The sequence below is a fragment of the Raphanus sativus genome, chromosome 2, assembly GCF_000801105.2.
Source record: "Raphanus sativus cultivar WK10039 chromosome 2, ASM80110v3, whole genome shotgun sequence".
NCBI lineage: Eukaryota > Viridiplantae > Streptophyta > Magnoliopsida > Brassicales > Brassicaceae > Raphanus > Raphanus sativus.
The window spans coordinates 11,518,243-11,543,794 of record NC_079512.1 but is presented as its reverse complement, the minus strand read 5'-3'; the positions used below and the strand labels follow the sequence as shown (position 1 = coordinate 11,543,794).

Here is a 25,552-nt window from a genome sequence, read left to right as displayed (position 1 = left end):
GAACCCGGCGCGTAGCGCCGGAATACCACTAGTTTTATAATAAAATTAAGTCTGCCACTAAAAAATAGAGTAACCAACAAAAAATAAATGAATTACATCATTAAGTGGAAATATATTATTATTAAGTAAATTATAAAATGAACTTGGTGATGCTCTAATACTCTCGTTTGATTTTAAGTATTGTTGTACATTATAAAAATTGTTTCATTATGAATATTAATTTATAAATTTAATGCATACAATCTATACTTTTCCAATTTCATTCCTACTTCTTAGCTTCTTGAATAATTTAATCAAATAAAATACTGTATTAACTAAAGGTATTTATGAATATGATTATCATTTAAAATTAAATCTCAAAAATACTAGGGAAAATTGCCAAAATAGAACAAAAAATCAGCATGGTTGTTTTTTGGTATAAAAAACTTCTGTCCACTTTTAAACTCTTTTACCCTTTCCAATTTTAAAATTTAATGAAATAAATAGTTTTACAAATCAAAATTTTTTGTAAAAAGTAGAAACAGTTGATAAAACACTTATATACACAAACTGATACTTTTTAGTTGAAAAACTTGATAAATTAAATTTTAAAATTACGTTCTACTAAAAGTATAATTCATCTGTGACCATAAGACCAAACACTTGAGGAGATGAAAGTCACTGTGAACCAAAATAGAATAACGGAGACACATCATAAGCCGGACTTTATTGAGGTTGCAGGCTTGCAGCACAAACTGGAACTCACTATAGGTGGAAGACCCACAGGTTGAACCGGTGGAGAGACAAACCAGGGAAACGATACACTGATTTTACCTTGCGACTTCCAACGACGTGATGCAGAAGAAGAGCCAAAACTTCCAAATCCTTCTAACCGAGCAGGAGAATCACTGCCGAGTCACAGAGACTAGAGACGGGACTACAGTAACCGAGCCGTTGAAACGAGATACACAGATAAGAGTTCCTACAGAACACAGCAACATCACCACCAAAAGCGAACCGTAAAACCTAGCAGGAAACCATCAAAGCAGCATTGATGTTCATCTTGTCATGCAAGACCTAAAATAATGGAAAAAACCAAAAATACAAATCCAATCAAAATAACAAGGTTCAGTTCAATATTCTTTCTTTTGTATTTTTATCCTAAAAACGTTTTAAATTCCAATCAAATCCAATTACAAATCAAATCCATACACAAATCATTGCTATTGAATAACACTTGATTTTAAAAATTGTTTATAAATCGTAAAACCAATAACAGTGGATTTAAATATGGATTTTAAAATCATATAACCAATAACACTGAATTTGCCTTAGATTTCCAAATCCACTAAAATACATAAACCAATAACACCCTTTAAGTTCACTGACCAATAGAATTTAGATATTTTAGAGTTTCAACCTAGGGGATGAACCTAAGTATTTCTCACAAAAATATTACATTGTATACTTTTTAAAAAAATATTCCACCTAAAAACAAATTGAGTCTAAAGTTTTGGTTCTATTTTGATAGTATTGATTTGCAGTGTAGTATATGTATAGTTTCACTATATATTTTAACAGTTTCATATCAGCTATTTATTTTCACCAATTTCATATAATTAGTTAGCTAAATATAACCATGATAGTTGTTTTTTTTTACAAAAAATAAAAATACAAAGACACCAAAAAAAGATTTCAAATTAAATTCAATCTTAAATTTGCCAAAGATATTCACGTTCGTTACAAATTTGACCTAGAAGATCATCTCAACTTTGACCCAGATAAAAGGAGAAAGAAGATCAATTCAACGAACAGAAAACAAACATAATCAATATATGAAAACCCATCCACCTATTTAACAATATTCTCAAACCCAAAAAAGGAACAAAAAGAAACAAAATTCTTATCTTATCCTTTTAGAGTCCACTCTTCTATATATATAACCTCCTCTTCCCTTGCACCACAAAGAAAATAATAAACAACAAACCCTTTCAAAGAAAATAATATAGAAATAATGAAGCAGTCACTTCTTTCCATCTTAATACTTCTACTATCATCATCATTTGCACCCATCCACGCCCGCGACAAACCACAGTCGGCAAAGTCTCCTTCACCCATAGCTGCTCCAGCACCAGGACCGTCAAATTCTGATTGCTCCAGCATTATATATGACATGATGGATTGTCTCTCGTACCTTACCCCTGGATCAAATGATACCCAAGCCCACAAAAGTTTGTTGTGGGGGAATTCTATCTGTTCTGCAGTTTAACCCTAAGTGTATTTGTGTTGGTTTAGAAAGTAGCAAAACTATGGGGTTTGCAGTGAATAACACTAGAGCTCGGGCCATGCCTACGACTTGCAACCTCCACATTGTTGCTCCTCATTGCGGTGAGTATTTTCATTTCCTTCCCCCCCAAAACCTAATGCTTTTCTACGTAGTATTTCATTGTTTCGAATTTAATTGTTTTTTATTGCTGGTGTAGCGATACTGGACGAGGCTACACCGGCTGCATCTATTGCTGGTATGTCTCCGGGTACGCGTTTAGTTATTTTTGCTTCTTGTTTATTTTTATAATTAATCGATTATGAATCATAATTAACATTGAAGGCTTCTCTGTGTTTTTTTCTTTTGCCTTTCAGGCTGATTATAAAAGTATTAAAAATAGTGTGGTATCTTACGTTTTATATTCAGTAATTTTACTATATTTTCTGCTAAACCAAATTTGTTATTTCATTGAGGATTATTAGAGTTATAAGAATAAATTAATGGTATCGCATTGGCAATAATTACAAGTGAACTACACTTTTGATATGTAAACTATATTTCCTTTTTGATGATATATTTTGTTTTATACTTGTAATCACAAATGAATATTAGGAAGAAAAAATGAATATGAAATATTTTGTTAATTATTGAAAAGGCAGTTCACATATTAGTTTGGTACTTATGTAAGTTTCGCTTTGTTAGTTTAGTTTTAGATTGTATATTAGTTTAGTCTTACATTTATAACTAGATTTAATTTTTTTTTTGTTTTCAGAAACCAAAAGTCTTCTTTGAATATTTTTTTATTTATATCATATTCTATGTTAAGAAATATAATGTACGAATGATAATAATGATGCAGTTTCTCCATCGGCTGGAACAGCTATGGCTTCGCCATCTTCGGTCGGGTCACCAACATCTACACCATCTTTAGCTGAGTCGCCTGTCATGACTGCACCGTCTCCCTCAAGTTCTGCTACCAACTACCTCTCAGTTTCAACGCTGACCCTCGTTTCCGTTATATTTTCTTCTGTAATGTATATTTCAATTTTTTAAATTAATTACAACTTCACCTCGTTTTCATATATATTTCTACTGAGTTGGAATTTTTATGGTTGTCATTTGAAGACACATGGTGTTTTTTTCGTGCAACATTCTAAGACCATCTTTTTTTTAACACATTCTAAGGACATCATTATCGGTAGGACTTGTAAAAGTCTTTGGAACCATATCTATGAGCATCTACTCAATTGAGTTACTAAAAACTTGGATTGTGTTTTGTTGTTGTCGTTGCATAGGTAACAATAGGGATTGGATTGTAGGGACTAGGGATTGGATCAATTTTAAAATTCATTTTACGCCTATTTTTAGTCAACTATAGCTGTTGACTAACGATATGACTAAAATGATATAATCAATGGAAGTTTATGATTTAAATGGCTTGTCAACAAAATTTGGTGCTTTAAATGGTTCATGTGAAAATTTATGTTTTTTTTTCAACCAAATTTGAAAGTTCGTGATTTAAATGACAATTTTCCTGTAATAAATTGGATTCGTGTCTTGCTACTTTTTAGGAGTTTAAGAGTACGTGAAAATCCATTTTTCCTCAAATATGAAATAATATAATAATATAATAATTTTATAACAAAATTAAGTCTGCCACTAAAAAATAGAGTAACCAACAAAAAATAAATGAATTACATCATTAAGTGGAAATATATTATTATTAAGTAAATTATAAAATGAACTTGGTGATGCTCTAATACTCTCGTTTGATTTTAAGTATTGTTGTACATTATAAAAATTGTTTCATTATGAATATTAATTTATAAATTTAATGCATACAATCTATACTTTTCCAATTTCGTTCCTACTTCTTAGCTTCTTGAATAATTTATTCAAATAAAATACTGTATTAACTAAAGGTATTTATGAATATGATTATCATTTAAAATTAAATCTCAAAAATACTAGGGAAAATTGCCAAAATAGAACAAAAAATCAGCATGGTTGTCTTTTTGGTATAAAAAACTTTTCTGTCCACTTTTACTCTCTTTTACCCTTTCCAATTTTAAAATTTAATGAAATAAATAGTTTTACAAATCAAAAAAATTGTAAAAAGTAGAAACAATTGATAAAACACTCATATACACAAACTGATACTTTTTAGTTGAAAAATTTGATAAATTAAATTTTAAAATTACGTTCTACTAAAAGTATTATTCATCTGTGACCATAAGACCAAACACTTGAGGAGATGAAAGTCACTGTGAACCAAAAGAGAATAACGGAGACACATCATAAGCCGGACTTTATTGAGGTTGCAGGCTTGCAGCACAAACTGGAACTCACTATAGGTGGAAGACCCACAGGTTGAACCGGTGGAGAGACAAACCAGGGAAACGATACACTGATTTTACCTTGCGACTTCCAACGACGTGATGCAGAAGAAGAGCCAAAACTTCCAAATCCTTCTAACCGAGCAGGAGAATCACTGCCGAGTCACAGAGACTAGAGACGGTGACTACAGTAACCGAGCCGTTGAAACGAGATACACAGATAAGAGTTCCTACAGAACACAGCAACATCACCACCAAAAGCGAACCATAAAACCTAGCAGGAAACCATCAAAGCAGCATTGATGTTCATCTTGTCATGCCAGACCTAAAATAATGGAAAAAACCAAAAATACAAATCCAATCAAAATAACAAGGTTCAGTTCAATATTCTTTCTTTTGTATTTTTATACTAAAAACGTTTTAAAATCCAATCAAATCCAATTACAAATCAAATCCATACACAAATCATTGCTATTGAATAACACTTGATTTTAAAAATTTTTATAAATCGTAAAACCAATAACAGTGGATTTAAATATGGATTTTAAAATCATATAACCAATAACACTGAATTTGCCTTAGATTTCCAAATCCACTAAAATACATAAACCAATAACACCCTTTAAGTTCACTGACCAATAGAATTTAGCTATTTTAGAGTTTCAACCTAGGGGATGAACCTAAGTATTTCTCACAAAAATATTACATTGTATACTTTTTAAAAAAATATTCTACCTAAAAACAAATTGAGTCTAAAGTTTTGGTTCTATTTTAATAGTATTGATTTGCAGTGTAGTATATGTATAGTTTCACTATATATTTTAACAGTTTCATATCAGCTATTTATTTTCACCAATTTCATATAATTAGTTAGCTAAATATAACCATGATAGTTGTTGTTTTTTTACAAAAAATAAAAATACAAAGACACCAAAAAAAGATTTCAAATTAAATTCAATCTTAACTTTGCCAAAGATATTCGCGTCCGTTACAAATTTGACCTAGAAGATCATCTCAACTTTGACCCAGATAAAAGGAGAAAGAAAGATCAACTCAACGAACAGAAAACAAACATAATCAATATATAAAAACCCATCCACCTATTTAACAATAATCTCAAACCCAAAAAAGGAACAAAAAGAAACAAAATTCTTATCTTATCCTTTTAGAGTCCACTCTTCTATATATATAACCTCCTCTTCCCTTGCACCACAAAGAAAATAATAAACAACAAACCCTTTCAAAGAAAATAATATAGAAATAATGAAGCAGTCACTTCTTTCCATCTTAATACTTCTACTATCATCATCATTTGCACCCATCCACGCCCGCGACAAACCACAGTCGGCAAAGTCTCCTTCACCCATAGCTGCTCCAGCGCCAGGACCGTCAAATTCTGATTGCTCCAGCATTATATATGACATGATGGATTGTCTCTCGTACCTTACCCCTGGATCAAATGATACCAAGCCCACAAAAGTTTGTTGTGGGGGAATTCTATCTGTTCTGCAGTTTAACCCTAAGTGTATTTGTGTTGGTTTAGAAAGTAGCAAAACTATGGGGTTTGCAGTGAATAACACTAGAGCTCGGGCCATGCCTACGACTTGCAACCTCCACATTGTTGCTCCTCATTGCGGTGAGTATTTTCATTTCCTTCCCCCCCAAAACCTAATGCTTTTCTACGTAGTATTTCATTGTTTCGAATTTAATTGTTTTTTATTGCTGGTGTAGCGATACTGGACGAGGCTACACCGGCTGCATCTATTGCTGGTATGTCTCCGGGTACGCGTTTAGTTATTTTTGCTTCTTGTTTATTTTTATAATTAATCGATTATGAATCATAATTAACATTGAAGGCTTCTCTGTGTTTTTTCTTTTGCCTTTCAGGCCGATTATAAAAGTATTAAAAATAGTGTGGTATCTTACGTTTTATATTCAGTAATTTTACTATTTTTTCTGCTAAACCAAATTTGTTATTTCATTGAGGATCATTAGAGTTATAAGAGTAAATTAATGGTATCGCATTGGCAATAATTACAAGTGAACTACACTTTTGATATGTAAACTATATTTCCTTTTTGATGATATATTTTGTTTTATACTCGTAATCAGAACTGAATATTAGGAAGAAAAAATGAATATGAAATATTTTGTTGATTATTGAAAAGGCAGTTCACATATTAGTTTGGTACTTATGTAAGTTTCGCTTTGTTAGTTTAGTTTTAGATTGTATATTAGTTTAGTCTTACATTTATAACTAGATTTCATTTTTTTTTTGTTTTCAGAAACCAAAAGTCTTCTTTGAATATTTTGTTTTATTTATATCATATTCTATGTTAAGAAATATAATGTACGAATGATAATAATGATGCAGTTTCTCCATCGGCTGGAACAGCTATGGCTTCGCCATCTTCGGTCGGGTCACCAACATCTACACCATCTTTAGCTGAGTCGCCTGTCATGACTGCACCGTCTCCCTCAAGTTCTGCTACCAACTACCTCTCAGTTTCAACGCTGACCCTCGTTTCCGTTATATTTTCTTCTGTAATGTATATTTCGATTTTTTAAATTAATTACAACTTCACCTCGTTTTCATATATATTTCTACTGAGTTGGAATTTTTATGGTTGTCATTCGAAGACACATGGTGTTTTTTTCGTGCAACATTCTAAGACCATTTTTTTTACACATTCTAAGGACATCATTATCGGTAGGACTTGTAAAAGTCTTTGGAACCATATCTATGAGCATCTACTCAATTGAGTTACTAAAAACTTGGATTGTGGTTTGTTGTTGTCGTTGCATAGGTAACAATAGGGATTGGATTGTAGGGACTAGGGATTGGATCAATTTTAAAATTCATTTTACGCCTACTTTTAGTCAACTATAGCTGTTGACTAACGATATGACTAAAATGATATAATCAATGGAAGTTTATGATTTAAATGGCTTGTCAAAAAATTTGGTGCTTTAAATGGTTTATGTTTTTTTTTCAACCAAATTTGAAAGTTCGTGATTTAAATGACAATTTTCCTGTAATAAATTGGATTCGTGTCTGGCTACTTTTTAGGAGTTTAAGAGCACGTGAAACTCCATTTTTCCTCAAATATGAAATAATAGAATAATAGAATAATTTAATAATAAAATTAAGTCTGCCACTAAAAAATAGAGTAACCAACAAAAAATAAATGAATTACATCATTAAGTGGAAATATATTATTATTAAGTAAATTATAAAATGAACTTGGTGATGCTCTAATACTCTCGTTTGATTTTAAGTATTGTTGTACATTATAAAAATTGTTTCATTATGAATATTAATTTATAAATTTAATGCATACAATCTATACTTTTCCAATTTCATTCCTACTTCTTAGCTTCTTGAATTTTAATCAATAAAATACTGTATTAACTAAAGGTATTTATCAATATGATTATCATTTAAAATTAAATCTCAAAAATACTAGGGAAAATTGCCAAAATAGAACAAAAATCAGCATGGTTGTCTTTTGGTATAAAAAACTTTCTGTCCACTTTTACTCTCTTTTACCCTTTCCAATTTTAAAATTTAATTAAATAAATAGTTTTACAAATCAAAAATTTGTAAAAAGTAGAAGCAATTGATAAAACACTCATATACACAAACTGATATTTTTTAGTTGAAAAACTTGATAAATTAAATTTTTAAAATTACGTTCTACTAAAAGTATTATTCATCTGTGACCATAAGACCAAACACTTGAGGAGATGAAAGTCACTGTGAACCAAAAGAGATAACGGAGACACATCATAAGCCGGACTTTATTGAGGTTGCAGGCTTGCAGCACAAACTGGAACTCACTATAGGTGGAAGACCCACAGGTTGAACCGGTGGAGAGACAAACCAGGGAAACGATACACTGATTTTACCTTGCGACTTCCAACGACGTGATGCAGAAGAAGAGCCAAAACTTCCAAATCCTTCTAACGAGCAGGAGAATCACTGCCGAGTCACAGAGACTAGAGACGGTGACTACAGTAACCGAGCCGTTGAAACGAGATACATAGATAAGAGTTCCTACAGAACACAGCAACATCACCACCAAAAGCGAACCATAAAACCTAGCAGGAAACCATCAAAGCAGCATTGATGTTCATCTTGTCATGCCAGACCTAAAATAATGGAAAAAATCAAAATACAAATCCAGTCAAAATAACAAGGTTCAGTTCAATATTCTTTCTTTTTGTATTTTTATGCTAAAAACGTTTTAAAATCCAATCAAATCCAATTACAAATCAATCCATACACAAATCATTGCTATTCAATAACACTTGATTTTTAAAAATTGTTTATAGTTCACATATTAGTTTGGTACTTATGTAAGTTTCGCTTTGTTAGTTTAGTTTTAGATTGTATATTAGTTTAGTCTTACATTTATAACTAGATTTCATTTTTTTTTTTTCAGAAACCAAAAGTCTTCTTTGAATATTTTGTTTTATTTATATCATATTCTATGTTAAGAAATATAATGTACGAATGATAATAATGATGCAGTTTCTCCATCGGCTGGAACAGCTATGGCTTCGCCATCTTCGGTCGGGTCACCAACATCTACACCATCTTTAGCTGAGTCGCCTGTCATGACTGCACCGTCTCCCTCAAGTTCTGCTACCAACTACCTCTCAGTTTCAACGCTGACCCTCATTTCCGTTATATTTTCTTCTGTAATGTATATTTCGATTTTTTAAATTAATTAAAACTTCACCTCGTTTTCATATATATTTCTACTGAGTTGGAATTTTTATGGTTGTCATTCGAAGACACATGGTGTTTTTTTCGTGCAACATTCTAAGACCATTTTTTAAACACATTCTAAGGACATCATTATCGGTAGGACTTGTAAAAGTCTTTGGAACCATATCTATGAGCATCTACTCAATTGAGTTACTAAAAACTTGGATTGTGGTTTGTTGTTGTCGTTGCATAGGTAACAATAGGGATTGGATTGTAGGGACTAGGGATTGGATCAATTTTAAAATTCATTTTACGCCTACTTTTAGTCAACTATAGCTGTTGACTAACGATATGACTAAAATGATATAATCAATGGAAGTTTATGATTTAAATGGCTTGTCAACAAAATTTGGTGCTTTAAATGGTTAAATTTGGTGCTTTAAATGGAGGAACAAGGGGTGGAGAAGGTCGCAGTGGATTATTTTGCTGAGTTGTTCGACACCAGCTCTCCGAGTGGTTTTGATGACTTTCTCGAGGAAATAACACCCACTATTACGCCACAGATTAATGCTCATTTGTTGAGACTGGCGACTGAAGCGGAAATTAGGGAAGCTCTATTTATGATGCATCCGGAGAAAGCTCCGGGTCCAGATGGAATGACTGCTCTCTTTTTTCAACACTCTTGGCATATAATTAAGAAGGATCTACTGGATATGGTAAATAATTTTTTGACTACCGGTGAATTGGATGAAAGGTTAAATGTTACGAACATATGTTTGATTCCTAAAAAGGAGAGACCCACCAAGATGGCAGAACTTAGACCTATCAGTCTGTGTAATGTTGGGTACAAGATCATATCGAAGGTCTTATGTCAAAGGTTAAAGGCGTGCCTCCCAGCACTGATTTCGGAGACTCAATCGGCATTCGTACCTGGAAGGCTGATTTCAGATAATATTCTTATTGCTCAGGAAATGTTTCATGGCCTGAGGACGAATAAATCATGCCAGGGTAATTTTATGGCTATTAAAACGGATATGAGCAAAGCATATGACCGGGTGGAATGGAATTTTATTCAGGCGCTCCTTTTGAGGATGGGTTTTGCGGCCCACTGGGTTGAGTTAATGATGGAGTGTATCTCCTCCGTTCAGTATAGAGTACTCTTGAATGGTCAACCAAAAGGACACATAATTCCAAAAAGGGGGCTTAGACAAGGGGATCCCTTATCTCCCTATTTGTTTATTATGTGTACGGAAGCTTTGGTTGCAAATATTAAGAAGGCGGAAAGGGAAAAGTTATTGACGGGTATAAAGGTGGCGCGGGCCTGCCCACCAATTTCTCATCTGCTATTTGCAGATGATAGTCTTTTTTTCTGTAGAGCACGGAAAGAAGAATGCCAGACAATCCTTAGAATTCTGAAGGAGTATGAAATGGTATCCGGACAACAGATAAATTTCGAGAAATCATCAATCCAATTTGGGCATAAGATTGAGGAGACTTTCAGGCAGGAACTTCGGGATATCCTAGGAATTCAAAATCTAGGTGGTATGGGTTCGTATTTGGGAATTCCGGAGAATTTGGGTGGAGCAAAAACTCAGGTTTTTGGCTTTGTCCAAGAGAGAATAAATAATAGGATAAATGGTTGGACTTTTAAGTTCTTTACTAAAGGGGGCAAGGAGGTGATTATAAAGTCGGTGGTAACGGCCTTACCAAATCACGTAATGTCTTGTTTTCGCATTCCGAAGACAGTCATAAAGAAGCTCACAAGTGCAGTTTCTAGATTTTGGTGGAGTCCATCGGGAAATACAAGGGGTATGCACTGGCAATCATGGGATAAAGTCTGTAGACCCAAGGAGGATGGTGGTTTGGGTTTCAAAGACTTCATGGATTTCAATACGGCTATGTTAGGAAAACAATTATGGCGTCTAATAGAGAAGCCAAATTCTCTATTTGCTAGGGTGTTCAAGGGACGGTATTTTCGGAATGCTTCGCCCTTGGAACCCATTAGATCGTACTCGGCGTCCTATGGATGGCGTAGTATTATCTCTGCTAGATCTCTGGTTAGCAAAGGACTAATCAAAAGGGTGGGATCCGGGTCATCTATCTCGGTATGGAATGACCCGTGGCTCCCATCCACTCGCCCGAGACCAGCAAATAAAAACAATCATTCTCTTTATCCGGATATTACGGTGGATGCTCTTATTGATGCATCATCGAGAACTTGGAATATTCAGGCTATACGGACATTGGTGGATCCCCAGGATGCAAAAATAATTGAGAGTTTGCCACTGAGTAGAACAAGTTTGGATGACCGGGATGGATGGCATTTTACGGTGAATGGAAGATATACGGTTAAATCTGGTTATCAGATAGAACGGATTTACCCGGATAGAGATAGAACGCTACCAGATTATGGCCCCTCGATCTCTCCTCTAAAGGCTTTCTGCTGGAAAATAAAATGTCCACCAAAGATGAAACATTTCCTTTGGCAAATACTTTCAGGTTGTATAGCAGTAAAAACGAATCTTAAGGCAAGAGGAATGAAGGGGGATATAGTTTGTGATAGGTGTGGGGCATCTGAGGAATCAATTAATCACGTGTTTTTTGAGTGCCCACCGGCAACTCAGATATGGGCTCTGTCGAAAATTCCAGCCCTTCCGGATATATTTAGTAATTTGGATATGGATCCATTGGATACGCTTAAGTTGGCGGAAACGGAGGCGTCGTTATGGGCAGAAGCTCAAATTACCCAGGCTCAGGGAGCAGATCGCCTTAGTCCTCGATCACAGGCTATAATGCCTATCATATCTGGCAGGTGGTGTTTCACGGATGGTTCATGGAAAGATGATGAAAGTTTTTCGGGACAAGGATGGTATAGCACTTTAGAAGGGTTCGATGGGCTTATGGGGGCACGGAATACAAGGGCGGCTAGTTCGCCATTACATTCAGAGATAGAGTCTTTAATCTGGGCTATGGAATGCATGAGGAATCTAAGACAATATTCAGTCACCTTTGCAACGGATTGTGCTCAGTTGGTGAAGATGGTTTCGGAACCAGAGGAGTGGCCAGTTTTTGCAAATTATTTAGAGGACATCGTTTCTTTGAAGAGGAGCTTCACGAGTTCAGAGCTTTGTCATATACCAAGAACACAAAATAAAAGGGCGGACAGCTTAGCACGTAGTGCAAGGAAGCAATCGTCTTTTGTCGTTCATATGGATACGGAGCTACCAGTTTGGTTTACAGAATCTATATGAGTCTGTATGTTGTTGACAAAAAAAAAATGGTTAATTTTTTTTTTCAACCAAATTTGAAAGTTCGTAATTTAAATGACAATTTTCCTGTAATAAATTGGATTCGTGTCTGGCTATTTTTTAGGAGTTTAAGAGCACGTGAAACTCCATTTTTCCTCAAATATGAAATAATAGAATAATAGAATAATTTTATAATAAAATTAAGTCTGCCACTAAAAAATAGAGTAACCAACAAAAAATAAATGAATTACATCATTAAGTGGAAATATATTATTATTAAGTAAATTATAAAATGAACTTGGTGATGCTCTAATACTCTCGTTTGATTTTAAGTATTGTTGTACATTATAAAAATTGTTTCATTATGAATATTAATTTATAAATTTAATGCATACAATCTATACTTTTCCAATTTCATTCCTACTTCTTAGCTTCTTGAATAATTTAATCAAATAAAATACTGTATTAACTAAAGGTATTTATGAATATGATTATCATTTAAAATTAAATCTCAAAAATACTAGGGAAAATTGCCAAAATAGAACAAAAAATCAGCATGGTTGTCTTTTTGGTATAAAAACTTTTCTGTCCACTTTTACTCTCTTTTACCCTTTCCAATTTTAAAATTTAATTAAATAAATTATTTTACAAATAAAAAAAAATTGTAAAAAGTAGAAGCAATTGATAAAACACTCATATACACAAACTGATATTTTTTAGTTGAAAAACTTGATAAATTAAATTTTAAAATTACGTTCTACTAAAAGTATTATTCATCTGTGACCATAAGACCAAACACTTGAGGAGATGAAAGTCACTGTGAACCAAAAGAGAATAACGGAGACACATCATAAGCCGGACTTTATTGAGGTTGCAGGCTTGCAGCACAAACTGGAACTCACTATAGGTGGAAGACCCACAGGTTGAACCGGTGGAGAGACAAACCAGGGAAACGATACACTGATTTTACCTTGCGACTTCCAACGACGTGATGCAGAAGAAGAGCCAAAACTTCCAAATCCTTCTAACCGAGCAGGAGAATCACTGCCGAGTCACAGAGACTAGAGACGGTGACTACAGTAACCGAGCCGTTGAAACGAGATACACAGATAAGAGTTCCTACAGAACACAGCAACATCACCACCAAAAGCGAACCATAAAACCTAGCAGGAAACCATCAAAGCAGCATTGATGTTCATCTTGTCATGCCAGACCTAAAATAATGGAAAAAATCAAAAATACAAATCCAGTCAAAATAACAAGGTTCAGTTCAATATTCTTTCTTTTGTATTTTTATGCTAAAAACGTTTTAAAATCCAATCAAATCCAATTACAAATCAAATCCATACACAAATCATTGCTATTGAATAACACTTGATTTTAAAAATTGTTTATAAATCGTAAAACCAATAACAGTGGATTTAAATATGGATTTTAAAATCATATAACCAATAACACTGAATTTGCCTTAGATTTCCAAATCCACTAAAATACATAAACCAATAACACCCTTTAAGTTCACTGACTAATAGAATTTAGCTATTTTAGAGTTTCAACCTAGGGGATGAACCTAAGTACTTCTCACAAAAATATTACATTGTATACTTTTTAAAAAAATATTCTACCTAAAAACAAATTGAGTCTAAAGTTTTGGTTCTATTTTAATAGTATTGATTTGCAGTGTAGTATATGTATAGTTTCACTATATATTTTAACAGTTTCATATCAGCTATTTATTTTCACCAATTTCATATAATTAGTTAGCTAAATATAACCATGATAGTTGTTGTTTTTTTACAAAAAATAAAAATACAAAGACACCAAAAAAAGATTTCAAATTAAATTCAATCTTAACTTTGCCAAAGATATCCGCGTCCGTTACAAATTTGACCTAGAAGATCATCTCAACTTTGACCCAGATAAAAGGAGAAAGAAAGATCAACTCAACGAACAGAAAACAAACATAATCAATATATAAAAACCCATCCACCTATTTAACAATAATCTCAAACCCAAAAAAGGAACAAAAAGAAACAAAATTCTTATCTTATCCTTTTAGAGTCCACTCTTCTATATATATAACCTCCTCTTCCCTTGCACCACAAAGAAAATAATAAACAACAAACCCTTTCAAAGAAAATAATATTGAAATAATGAAGCAGTCACTTCTTTCCATCTTAATACTTCTACTATCATCATCATTTGCACCCATCCAAGCCCGCGAAAAACCACAGTCGGCAAAGTCTCCTTCACCCATAGCTGCTCCAGCGCCAGGACCGTCAAATTCTGATTGCTCCAGCATTATATATGACATGATGGATTGTCTCTCGTACCTTACCCCTGGATCAAATGATACCAAGCCCACAAAAGTTTGTTGTGGGGGAATTCTATCTGTTCTGCAGTTTAACCCTAAGTGTATTTGTGTTGGTTTAGAAAGTAGCAAAACTATGGGGTTTGCAGTGAATAACACTAGAGCTCGGGCCATGCCTACGACTTGCAACCTCCACATTGTTGCTCCTCATTGCGGTGAGTATTTTCATTTCCTTCCCCCCCAAAACCTAATGCTTTTCTACGTAGTATTTCATTGTTTCGAATTTAATTGTTTTTTATTGCTGGTGTAGCGATACTGGACGAGGCTACACCGGCTGCATCTATTGCTGGTATGTCTCCGGGTACGCGTCTAGTTATTTTTGCTTCTTGTTTATTTTTATAATTAATCGATTATGAATCGTAATTAACATTGAAGGCTTCTCTGTGTTTTTTCTTTTGCTTTTCAGGCCGATTATAAAAGTATTAAAAATAGTGTGGTATCTTACGTTTCATATTCTGTAATTTTACTATATTTTCTGCTAAACCAAAATTTGTTATTTCATTGAGGATCATTAGAGTTATAAGAGTAAATTAATGGTATCGCATTGGCAATAATTACAAGTGAACTACACTTTTGATATGTAAACTATATTTCCGTTTTGATGATATATTTTGTTTTATACTCGTAATCAGAACTGAATATTAGGAAGAAAAAATGAATATGAAATATTTTGTTGATTATTGAAAAGGCAGTTCACATATTAGTTTGGTACTTATGTAAGTTTCGCTTTGTTAGTTTAGTTTTAGATTGTATATTAGTTTAGTCTTACATTTATAACTAGATTTCATTTTTTTTTTGTTTTCAGAAACCAAAAGTCTTCTTTGAATATTTTGTTTTGTTTATATCATATTCTATGTTAAGAAATATAATGTACGAATGATAATAATGATGCAGTTTCTCCATCGGCTGGAACAGCTGTGGCTTCGCCATCTTCGGTCGGGTCACCAACATCTACACCATCTTTAGCTGAGTCGCCTGTCATGACTGCACCGTCTCCCTCAAGTTCTGCTACCAACTACCTCTCAGTTTCAACGCTGACCCTCGTTTCCGTTATATTTTCTTCTGTAATGTATATTTCGATTTTTTAAATTAATTAAAACTTCACCTCGTTTTCATATATATTTCTACTGAGTTGGAATTTTTATGGTTGTCATTCGAAGACACATGGTGTTTTTTTCGTGCAACATTCTAAGACCATTTTTTTAAACACATTCTAAGGGCATCATTATCGGTAGGACTTGTAAAAGTCTTTGGAACCATATCTATGAGCATCTACTCAATTGAGTTACTAAAAACTTGGATTGTGGTTTGTTGTTGTCGTTGAATAGGTAACAATAGGGATTGGATTGTAGGGACTAGGGATTGGATCAATTTTAAAATTCATTTTACGCCTACTTTTAGTCAACTATAGCTGTTGACTAACGATATGACTAAAATGATATAATCAATGGAAGTTTATGATTTAAATGGCTTGTCAACAAAATTTGGTGCTTTAAATGGTTTATGTTTTTTTTCAACCAAATTTGAAAGTTCGTGATTTAAATGACAATTTTCCTGTAATAAATTGGATTCGTGTCTGGCTATTTTTTAGGAGTTTAAGAGCACGTGAAACTCCATTTTTCCTCAAATATGAAATAATAGAATAATAGAATAATTTTATAATAAAATTAAGTCTGCCACTAAAAAATAGAGTAACCAACAAAAAATAAATGAATTACATCATTAAGTGGAAATATATTATTATTAAGTAAATTATAAAATGAACTTGGTGATGCTCTAATACTCTCGTTTGATTTTAAGTATTGTTGTACATTATAAAAATTGTTTCATTATGAATATTAATTTATAAATTTAATGCATACAATCTATACTTTTCCAATTTCATTCCTACTTCTTAGCTTCTTGAATAATTTAATGAAATAAAATACTGTATTAACTAAAGGTATTTATGAATATGATTATCATTTAAAATTAAATCTCAAAAATACTAGGGAAAATTGCCAAAATAGAACAAAAGATCAGCATGGTTGTCTTTTTGGTATAAAAAACTTTTCTGTCCACTTTTACTCTCTTTTACCCTTTCCAATTTTAAAAATTTAATGAAATAAATAGTTTTAAAAATCAATTTTTTTGTAAAAAGTAGAAACAATTGATAAAACACTCATATACACAAACTGATATTTTTTAGTTGAAAAACTTGATAAATTAAATTTTAAAATTACGTTCTACTAAAAATATAATTCATCTGTGACCATAAGACCAAACACTTGAGGAGATGAAAGTCACTGTGAACCAAAAGAGAATAACGGAGACACATCATAAGCCGGACTTTATTGAGGTTGCAGGCTTGCAGCACAAACTGGAACTCACTATAGGTGGAAGACCCACAGGTTGAACCGGTGGAGAGACAAACCAGGGAAACGATACACTGATTTTACCTTGCGACTTCCAACGACGTGATGCAGAAGAAGAGCCAAAACTTCCAAATCCTTCTAACCGAGCAGGAGAATCACTGCCGAGTCACAGAGACTAGAGACGGTGACTACAGTAACCGAGCCGTTGCAACGAGATACACAGATAAGAGTTCCTACAGAACACAGCAACATCACCACCAAAAGCGAACCATAAAACCTAGCAGGAAACCATCAAAGCAGCATTGATGTTCATCTTGTCATGCCAGAGCTAAAATAATGGAAAAAACCAAAAATACAAATCCAATCAAAATAACAAGGTTCAGTTCAATATTCGTTCTTTTGTATTTTTATCCTATAAACGTTTTAAAATCCAATCAAATCCAATTACAAATAAAATCCATACACAAATCATTGCTATTGAATAACACTTGATTTTTAAAAATGTTTATAAATCGTAAAACTAATAACAGTGGATTTAAATATGGATTTTAAAATCATATAACAAATAACACTGAATTTGCCTTAGATTTTCAAATCCACTAAAATACATAAACCAATAACACCCTCTAAAAATCTAAATAGCTAAATTCTATTGGTTAGTGAACTTAGAGTTTCAACCTAGGGGATGAACCTAAGTATTTCTCACAAAAATATTATATTGTATACTTTTTAAAAAAATATTCCACCTAAAAACAAATTGAGTCTAAAGTTTTGGTTCTATTTTAATAGTATTGATTTGCAGTGTAGTATATAGTATAGTTTCACTATATATTTTAACAATTTCATATCAGCTATTTATTTTCACCAATTTCATATAACTAGTTAGCTAAATATAACCAATGATAGTTGTTGTTTTTATACAAAAAAGAAAAATACAAAGACACCAAAAAAAGATTTCAAATTAAATTCAGTCTTAACTTTGCCAAAGATATTCGCGTCCGTTACAAATTTGACCTAGAAGATCATCTCAACTTTAACCCAGATAAAAGGAGAAAGAAAGATCAATTCAACTAACAGAAAACAAACATAATCAATATATAAAAACCCATCCACCTATTTAACAATAATCTCAAACCCAAAAAAAGAACAAAAAGAAACCAAATTCTTATCTTATCCTTTTAGAGTCCACTCTTCTATATATATAACCTCGTCTTACTTTGCACCACAAAGAAAATAATAAACAACAAACCCTTTCAAAGAAAATATATAGAAATAATGAACCAGTCACTTCTTTCCATCTTAATACTTCTACTATCATCATCATTTGCACCCATCCACGCCCGCGACAAACCACAGTCGGCAAAGTCTCCTTCACCCATAGCTGCTCCAGCACCAGGACCGTCAAATTCTGATTGCTCCAGCATTATATATGACATGATGGATTGTCTCTCGTACCTTACCCCTGGATCAAATGATACCAAGCCCACAAAAGTTTGTTGTGGGGGAATTCTATCTGTTCTGCAGTTTAACCCTAAGTGTATTTGTGTTGGTTTAGAAAGTAGCAAAACTATGGGGTTTGCAGTGAATAACACTAGAGCTCAGGCCATGCCTACGACTTGCAACCTCCACATTGTTGCTCCTCATTGCGGTGAGTATTTTCATTTCCTTCCCCCCCAAAACCTAATGCTTTTCTACGTAGTATTTCATTGTTTCGAAGTTAATTGTTTTTTATTGCTGGTGTAGCGATACTGGACGAGGCTACACCGGCTGCATCTATTGCTGGTATGTCTCCGGGTACGCGTTTAGTTATTTTTGCTTCTTGTTTATTTTTATAATTAATCGATTATGATTCATAATTAACATTGAAGGCTTCTCTGTGTTTTTTATTTTGCCTTTCAGGCCGATTATAAAAGTATTTAAAATAGTGTGGTATCTTACGTTTTATATTCAGTAATTTTACTATATTTTCTGGTAAACCAAATTTATTATTTCATTGAGGATCATTAGAGTTATAAGAGTAAATTAATGGTATCGCATTGGCAATAATTACAAGTGAACTACACTTTTGCTATGTAAACTATATTTCCTTTTTGATGATATATTTTGTTTAATACTCGTAATCAGAAGACACTTTTCAAACAGGTACATGTCAAATAAATGGTATTCCCAAGAAAAAATGAATCTGAAATATTTTGTTGATTATTGAAAAGGCAGTTCACATATTAGTTTGGTACTTATGTAAGTTTCGCTTTGTTAGTTTAGTTTTAGATTGTATATTAGTTTAGTCTTACATTTATAACTAGATTTCATTATTTTTCAGAAACCAAAAGTCTTCTTTGAATATTTTGTTTTATTTAGATCATATTCTATGTTAAGAAATATAATGTACGAATGATAATAATGATGCAGTTTCTCCATCGGCTGGAACACCTATGGGTTCGCCATCTTCCATCAGGTCACCAACATCTACACCATCTTTAGCTGAGTCGCCTGTCATGACTGCACCGTCTCCCTCAAGTTCTTCTACCAACTACCTCTCAGTTTCAACGCTGACACTCGTTTCCGTTATATTTTCTTCTGTAATGTATATTTCAATTTTTTAAATTAATTACAACTTCACCTCGTTTTCATATATATTTCTACTGAGTTGGACTTTTTATGGTTGCCATTCGAAGACACATGATGTTTTTTTCGTGCAATATTCTAAGACCATCTTTTTTAAACACATTCTAAGGACATCATTATCGATAGGACTTGTAAAAGTCCTTAGGTAATTTTTTTAAAAAAATTTTGTCCAAAAAAAATTGAAAAACTTAATAAATAAATCAATCGCGAGACATCACGTGTCGTGGAGCCCGTGAACAGGGTTAAGGACAAAGGGATGTTTCTTATTTTGGGACATATTGGCTCAATAATTGAGAAAAAGTGGTGGGCCCCAACACCAAAATTTACTAAGGACCAATGTTAGGATTTGGCGATAATGATGTCCTAGGACCATCAACAATGGTTTCAACATCCTCTTCACTTTCAACACCCTCATTTTCCCCTTTTATCATTTCACATCATCTTATTTTCCTTCCACCTCATTTATTTAACACCCACTTCATTTTAAACATATCCCACAACTATTAATTCATATTATTTGTTTTTTTTTGTCATCAGTTCATATTATTTGATTTTCTTACAATATAATAACTACATATTAATAATTAACTTAAAACTAAAAAAAACATAATTTTTAATATTATCTCTTTTTGATCTATTATACTTAGCTTACTTTTAAAATAATAAGACACATAAATATTAATAAAAATTAAAATTAAAAATATATCCATTTTGAAGTTAGATATTTACCTAATTTTATTTTTTTTTAAAATAAAAATTAATATTATTAAAACAACTAAAATTAAAAAACTTTAAATACACACGATACAAACACATATTATTAAAAAAATTAAAAACACATGATACAAAGCACACAAAATAAAAATACATTATTTAACTAGTACAATAGACTCAGTTCACAAACAATAAAACTCTTAAAGCACACACATAAAATTTAAAACAATTTAAACATGAAACTTCCAAATTTTGCCCATATGTGTTTGACTAGATCTGATTGCAATTCATGATGTACATTTGAATCATGTAATTCAGATTTGAATCATGTAATTCAGATCTAGTACGTACATGATTTGTAAATGCTGGTAGCACCTCAGTAGAAAATGGTTGTGGTGTACTCGAACCACTTGCTTCATATTGATCATAATCTGTCCACTCCTGAGCATACGTCTCTCGTTCATCCTCAACAATCATATTATGAAATATGATACATGACCGCATGATGATAGCCAGATCCGATATCTCCCACATGCGAACTGGTTCACAAAAGATTTTAAATCGAGCCTCTAACACTCCAAATGCACGCTCGATGTCCTTCTGATACCCTTCTTGATATTTGCAAATAACTTGTTTGGTTCACTTTGAGGAAGTCGGATTGATTTGACGAAAGTTGGATAGGAAGGATAGATACCATCAGCTAGATAGTATGCCATGTCATATAGACGTTGGTTTACAAAAAAAAAAAAATCAATCTTGGAGTATTACCTTGTTCAACATCATCGAACACCGGTGAACGATCTAGAACATTTATATCGTTTAGTGTTCTCGCACATCCAAAAAATGCATGCTAAATCCATAGATCATGAGATGCAATTGCTTCAAGTATAACCGTGGTGGTTCCCTTATCTCCCCGAGTGAAATGACCCTCCCATGCTGTTGGAAATTTTTTCCATCCCAATGCATACAATCAATACTCCCGATCATCCCTAGAAGCCCCTCATCTAACTGACATGCAAATTTTTTTTGCAAGTCTTCTTGAGTTGGAGCTCTGAGATACTCTTGCTCATACAATCGTATGATTCCTTTACAGAATAGACGTAAGCACTCCAATGCTGTAGTACCTCCTATTTTGATATATTCGTCTATCGCATCGGCCGCAACACCATACGCTAACATTCGTATGACAGTAGTGCATTTTGCTAATGGAGAAAACCTTCCTTATTTGCTGCGTCAACTCGTTGGGTGAAATAGTTGTCACTGCTTGATAGGTCTCCAACGATCCAAAGAAAAACATGTTTTCGCATCCGGAATCACCGACAAAACATTTGTTCATCATATGTTGGTTGATTGGCAAAGTAGTCATCAATCAGCCTTTGATTCACTGCTACATGATCACTCTTGAAGTATTTTTTCTCTTGCTACGAGATGCATGGTTTTCCTGAATTTTTTTCCGGCGCTATCTGAACCGGTGTACGATATACCTCTCTTCAAGCTCACATTGTTTTCTGAACGCTTCGATATCGAAAAGAAATTCTGATAGATCCATTAATATTTTTAGTAAGATGAAATTTGTGTTATTGGTACATCTATGGGAAAATGAGTTTCCATTTATAAAAAAACTGAGTGGATGAAAATTCTGGACTCCAACCAAACATTAAATTGGCGTAAACAATAGATAACGATTGGATTCTCTAACAAAATCAGAAAGTCATGAATTGCATACAAACAAAATTATTAAAGTAAAAAGGACACACATTATTAAAACTAAAGTTGAAAAAACAATTACACATTATTTAAAAGAAAAATACAAACAAATATTATTAAAGAAGAAAAAAACAAACACGCATTATTAAAAGAGAAAAAAAACAAATTGACATTATTAAAGAAGAAAAAAACAAACATACATTATTAAAAGATAAAAAATAAAAACAGACTTTATTAAAAAAAAATAGTCATTATTAAAATACAAACTTAAACTTAACATCAACTCATTTCCAAATAGATCGCGTTGCTAAACTTCTCTAACAGCTGTTTGTTCTTGTGATCGAGATGTTCTTTTCACTTAGCTTCAAGAACATTTTCATTTTTTTTAATTTGAGTCTTTTCTTTCATCAATCGATTTGCCTCCTCTTGTGTCTTGGCTATTTTTTTCAATCGTTTTAATTCTTGCTCTTTGAATTGTTTGAATTCATTCCACTCTTTGTTGACCGTTTCCAAAGCTGCGCCTTTGCTTTTCTTTTTGCCTTTTTTTTTCTGCTTCTCTCCCCATTGAACGAGCACTTGATCTTACAGATTTCGATCCTACGGAGTTCGAATCACTAGCATCACTCTCTCGGGACCTCTTAGATCCACTACTTGTAGAGCCAATATTTTCTCCTACTTGACTACCATAGCGCGGTTGATCACGAACAGTAAGTTACTCCGACATTAAATTTAAACGTTAATTCTTACCACTCGAATATAATTCGTGCGCTTTTGCTATTACATCATTCTCCAACCATCTGCGTTGTTGCATACGCCTAGCGTTATCGTAAGCGCCACTCCATTTTCTCAACTTTTTATTCACATAGTTGAAATGATTTCTGCATGAAGCTCCATCACGGGGAGGATCAAATGAGAAATGCTCATTACAATTTCAGAAATTTTACTCCAGTATGCTTTGCTTTTCTGGTTCCTGCCAACAATGCTGTCTGTTCCATATTTAATCCATTCACTAAGTAGGACCAAATTTTGATCGGTGGTCCATTTAGGGCTTCTGCGGCAAGCTTGAGCTGAATCATCTGCATTTGCATCTGGAATGGGTTCACTAACATCGCTCATGCCACCAAAAGCTATTTGGGTAGAAAATTCGGGAATTCAGTTGCTCTCGGAACATTTTCACCACCCGTTGGAGTAGAAGAAAGAGGAGGTGTTTGAGAAAAATATAGCAACACTGATCCATAATTTGGAGGATAATTCGGAACAGATGATGGCATGAAGAAATTTTGTGAAAAACCATAGTTTGGTAAATTTTGGTGTTGGTTGGAAGTTTGGTTTTGAAACTGATAATTGTTGGAATTTTGGAAGTTAAACGGAATATTAGAAGAGCTTTGAAGATTAAAAGGATTATTATTGAGATCAATTTAACAAAAAAAAAAGATAAAAAGGAGGTGTTTGAGGAAAATGACGTTTTTGTTTCTGTATCCAAATGATATGAGAGTTACTTACCCTTACCCTTATATTTCTAATTTTACATCTCTCATTTTATTTAAAATATTTATATTGATGCTATACATACTTCAAGATCATATAATATACATATAATTACGGAGAAAATTATTTGACATTCACTTAAAATGCATGTTAAGCTTTTTGTTTCATGTATTAACAAAATTTACATCCGAAATTTAAAAGTAATAATAAAACTAATGTTTATTTATTTTGAAACAATATCTCTAAATCTATTAATCATTTAATCTATTAAAAATTAAAAATAAGTTAAGTAAAATCTATATTTTAGATATAATAAAATTTAAAAAATGAAAAATTAATTTTTTCTTTCAAAATCTAAATATCCGAACCTGATCCGAAATAACCGAACCCGAACTAAAAATACCCGAACCCGACCCGAAATTCAGAAATACCCGAACGGGTATTATAGTCCTATACCGAAATACCCGAAAATCCGAAATACCCGATCCGAACCCGAACGGGTACCCGAACGCCCACCCCTATGAGAGTAGTCTCTATTTATGGATTAAAAAATCATGAATTTTGATATAATTTTTTTTTAAAAGTTTTATTATATAATATATATGTTTGAATTATGGGTGAGGAAAAAAACAAAAGAAATCTGAAGAATCAATCAGAACACAGCATCTATGTGGGAACCGAAATTCGCACTGTCGATTTTGATTAAGTAAAACGGAGGAAAGCTAAGTAAACCTAACTTTCCCTGAAGGTCCAGATTCTCTGCGACAACCAACGACAAGTGATCAAATAAATGCGGAAAGGTTTTATTGAGATTTGGGACTGGACCTTAAGGAAGGCTGCCTACGTACCCCTTTCGAGGATCAAGTCGGACGTAGTTCAGTTGGAAGGGTTTGAACAAGAGATCGAACTGCCTGGCGGAGTTCGTCTAGTACGAGCGTTAGTCATAGAAACGGGCATGTTGAGAATAATGCCTAGGGTTTCTATGTGCGGAACTCTAAGTAAAAGGATTGTTAGATCCTTCCGAGAGAGACAGGAGCCTGCGGACAAGATGAAAATAGAACGAGAGGCGGCCGGACGTTCTAGGTCCTACCCTGCTAGTCTACCGCCTAAATTCTAAGTTCTTAACCTAACAGGAGCTCTCTAGGTCTCCAATCTCGGATTTCTCTCTCTCTTAATGATTTTCGCTCTGCCTTTCCTCCTCTCCCAAAGCTCCTTTATATACTCCTTCTTATGACGGTCTATTCTCCTTTTGGGCCGCAAATCGGGCTTTTTCCATTTTCGTCGGCCTTCATGTTTATCGGGAAACTTGACATTTATCTTCGGGAACTTGACATTTATCCTTCTGGAAATTTAGCATTTATCTTGTTATGTGAAGATAAACGTAAATCATCGTATCTATCTCAGACAATCGTAAGCGGACTGTCCGATCGCGTTTGGTCCCTTTCGGGCCGTTTCTAGGACTTCCGTTGTTTTCTACGATTTCTTCGGAAGATCCTCAATCCTTCGTAGAGTTGAGATGAGTGGTGTCTTAAGATAACCATCACTGTTTCGCACGAATAATTTAAGATCTTCCTTCCCGTTGATATCTTACGAATTTCCGAAGTGTTTCCGACGATCTTAGTTTGGAGTAAGAGCGGGAGTTTTGTACGCGGAATCTCAACGATTCGTTCCGCGAAAACTTGGGAAAGACGCAAAGTACAGACTTCTGACGGCCGGGGCCTAGAACTTATGCACGGAAGCTTGTCATCCG

General features: G+C 33.4%; 3 protein-coding genes and 3 pseudogenes across 5 annotated transcripts; 4 read left to right on the top strand and 2 right to left on the bottom strand.

Annotated features, from left to right (window-relative positions):
• The first annotated feature begins 1,967 nt into the window (after positions 1-1,967).
• LOC108833906 (non-specific lipid transfer protein GPI-anchored 4-like) lies at positions 1,968-3,383 on the top strand (annotated as a pseudogene).
• A 2,447-nt stretch (positions 3,384-5,830) lies between these two features.
• On the top strand, positions 5,831-7,212 carry LOC108833897 (non-specific lipid transfer protein GPI-anchored 4-like). Its single transcript, XM_057001183.1, has 3 exons — positions 5,831-6,217; positions 6,313-6,351; positions 6,956-7,212. The coding sequence occupies exons 1-3, from the start codon at positions 5,845-5,847 to the stop codon at positions 7,147-7,149; spliced, it is 606 nt and encodes a 201-aa protein (XP_056857163.1). The 5' UTR covers positions 5,831-5,844; the 3' UTR covers positions 7,150-7,212.
• A 7,454-nt stretch (positions 7,213-14,666) lies between these two features.
• On the top strand, positions 14,667-16,086 carry LOC108833886 (non-specific lipid transfer protein GPI-anchored 4-like). 2 transcript variants are annotated; one of them, XM_056997680.1, is made up of 3 exons: positions 14,667-15,069; positions 15,165-15,203; positions 15,809-16,086. In XM_056997680.1, the coding sequence occupies exons 1-3, from the start codon at positions 14,697-14,699 to the stop codon at positions 16,000-16,002; spliced, it is 606 nt and encodes a 201-aa protein (XP_056853660.1). In that variant the 5' UTR covers positions 14,667-14,696; the 3' UTR covers positions 16,003-16,086. The 2 variants fall into 2 exon arrangements, with proteins under 2 accessions (XP_056853660.1, XP_018462784.2); XM_018607282.2 differs by having other exon boundaries at positions 15,165-15,215.
• Positions 16,087-18,511: 2,425 nt separating this feature from the next.
• LOC108841290 (non-specific lipid transfer protein GPI-anchored 4-like) lies at positions 18,512-19,902 on the top strand. Of its 2 annotated transcripts, none has more exons than XM_018614066.2 (3): positions 18,512-18,916; positions 19,012-19,050; positions 19,678-19,902. In XM_018614066.2, exons 1-3 carry the CDS (start codon positions 18,544-18,546, stop codon positions 19,869-19,871), a joined length of 606 nt encoding a protein of 201 aa, XP_018469568.1. In that variant the 5' UTR covers positions 18,512-18,543; the 3' UTR covers positions 19,872-19,902. The 2 variants fall into 2 exon arrangements, with proteins under 2 accessions (XP_018469568.1, XP_018469567.1); XM_018614065.2 differs by having other exon boundaries at positions 19,012-19,062.
• Positions 19,903-20,689: 787 nt separating this feature from the next.
• On the bottom strand, positions 20,690-21,371 carry LOC130503989 (uncharacterized; annotated as a pseudogene).
• A 970-nt stretch (positions 21,372-22,341) lies between these two features.
• Positions 22,342-23,732, bottom strand: LOC130508528 (uncharacterized; annotated as a pseudogene).
• Between the last annotated feature and the right edge of the window lie 1,820 nt (positions 23,733-25,552).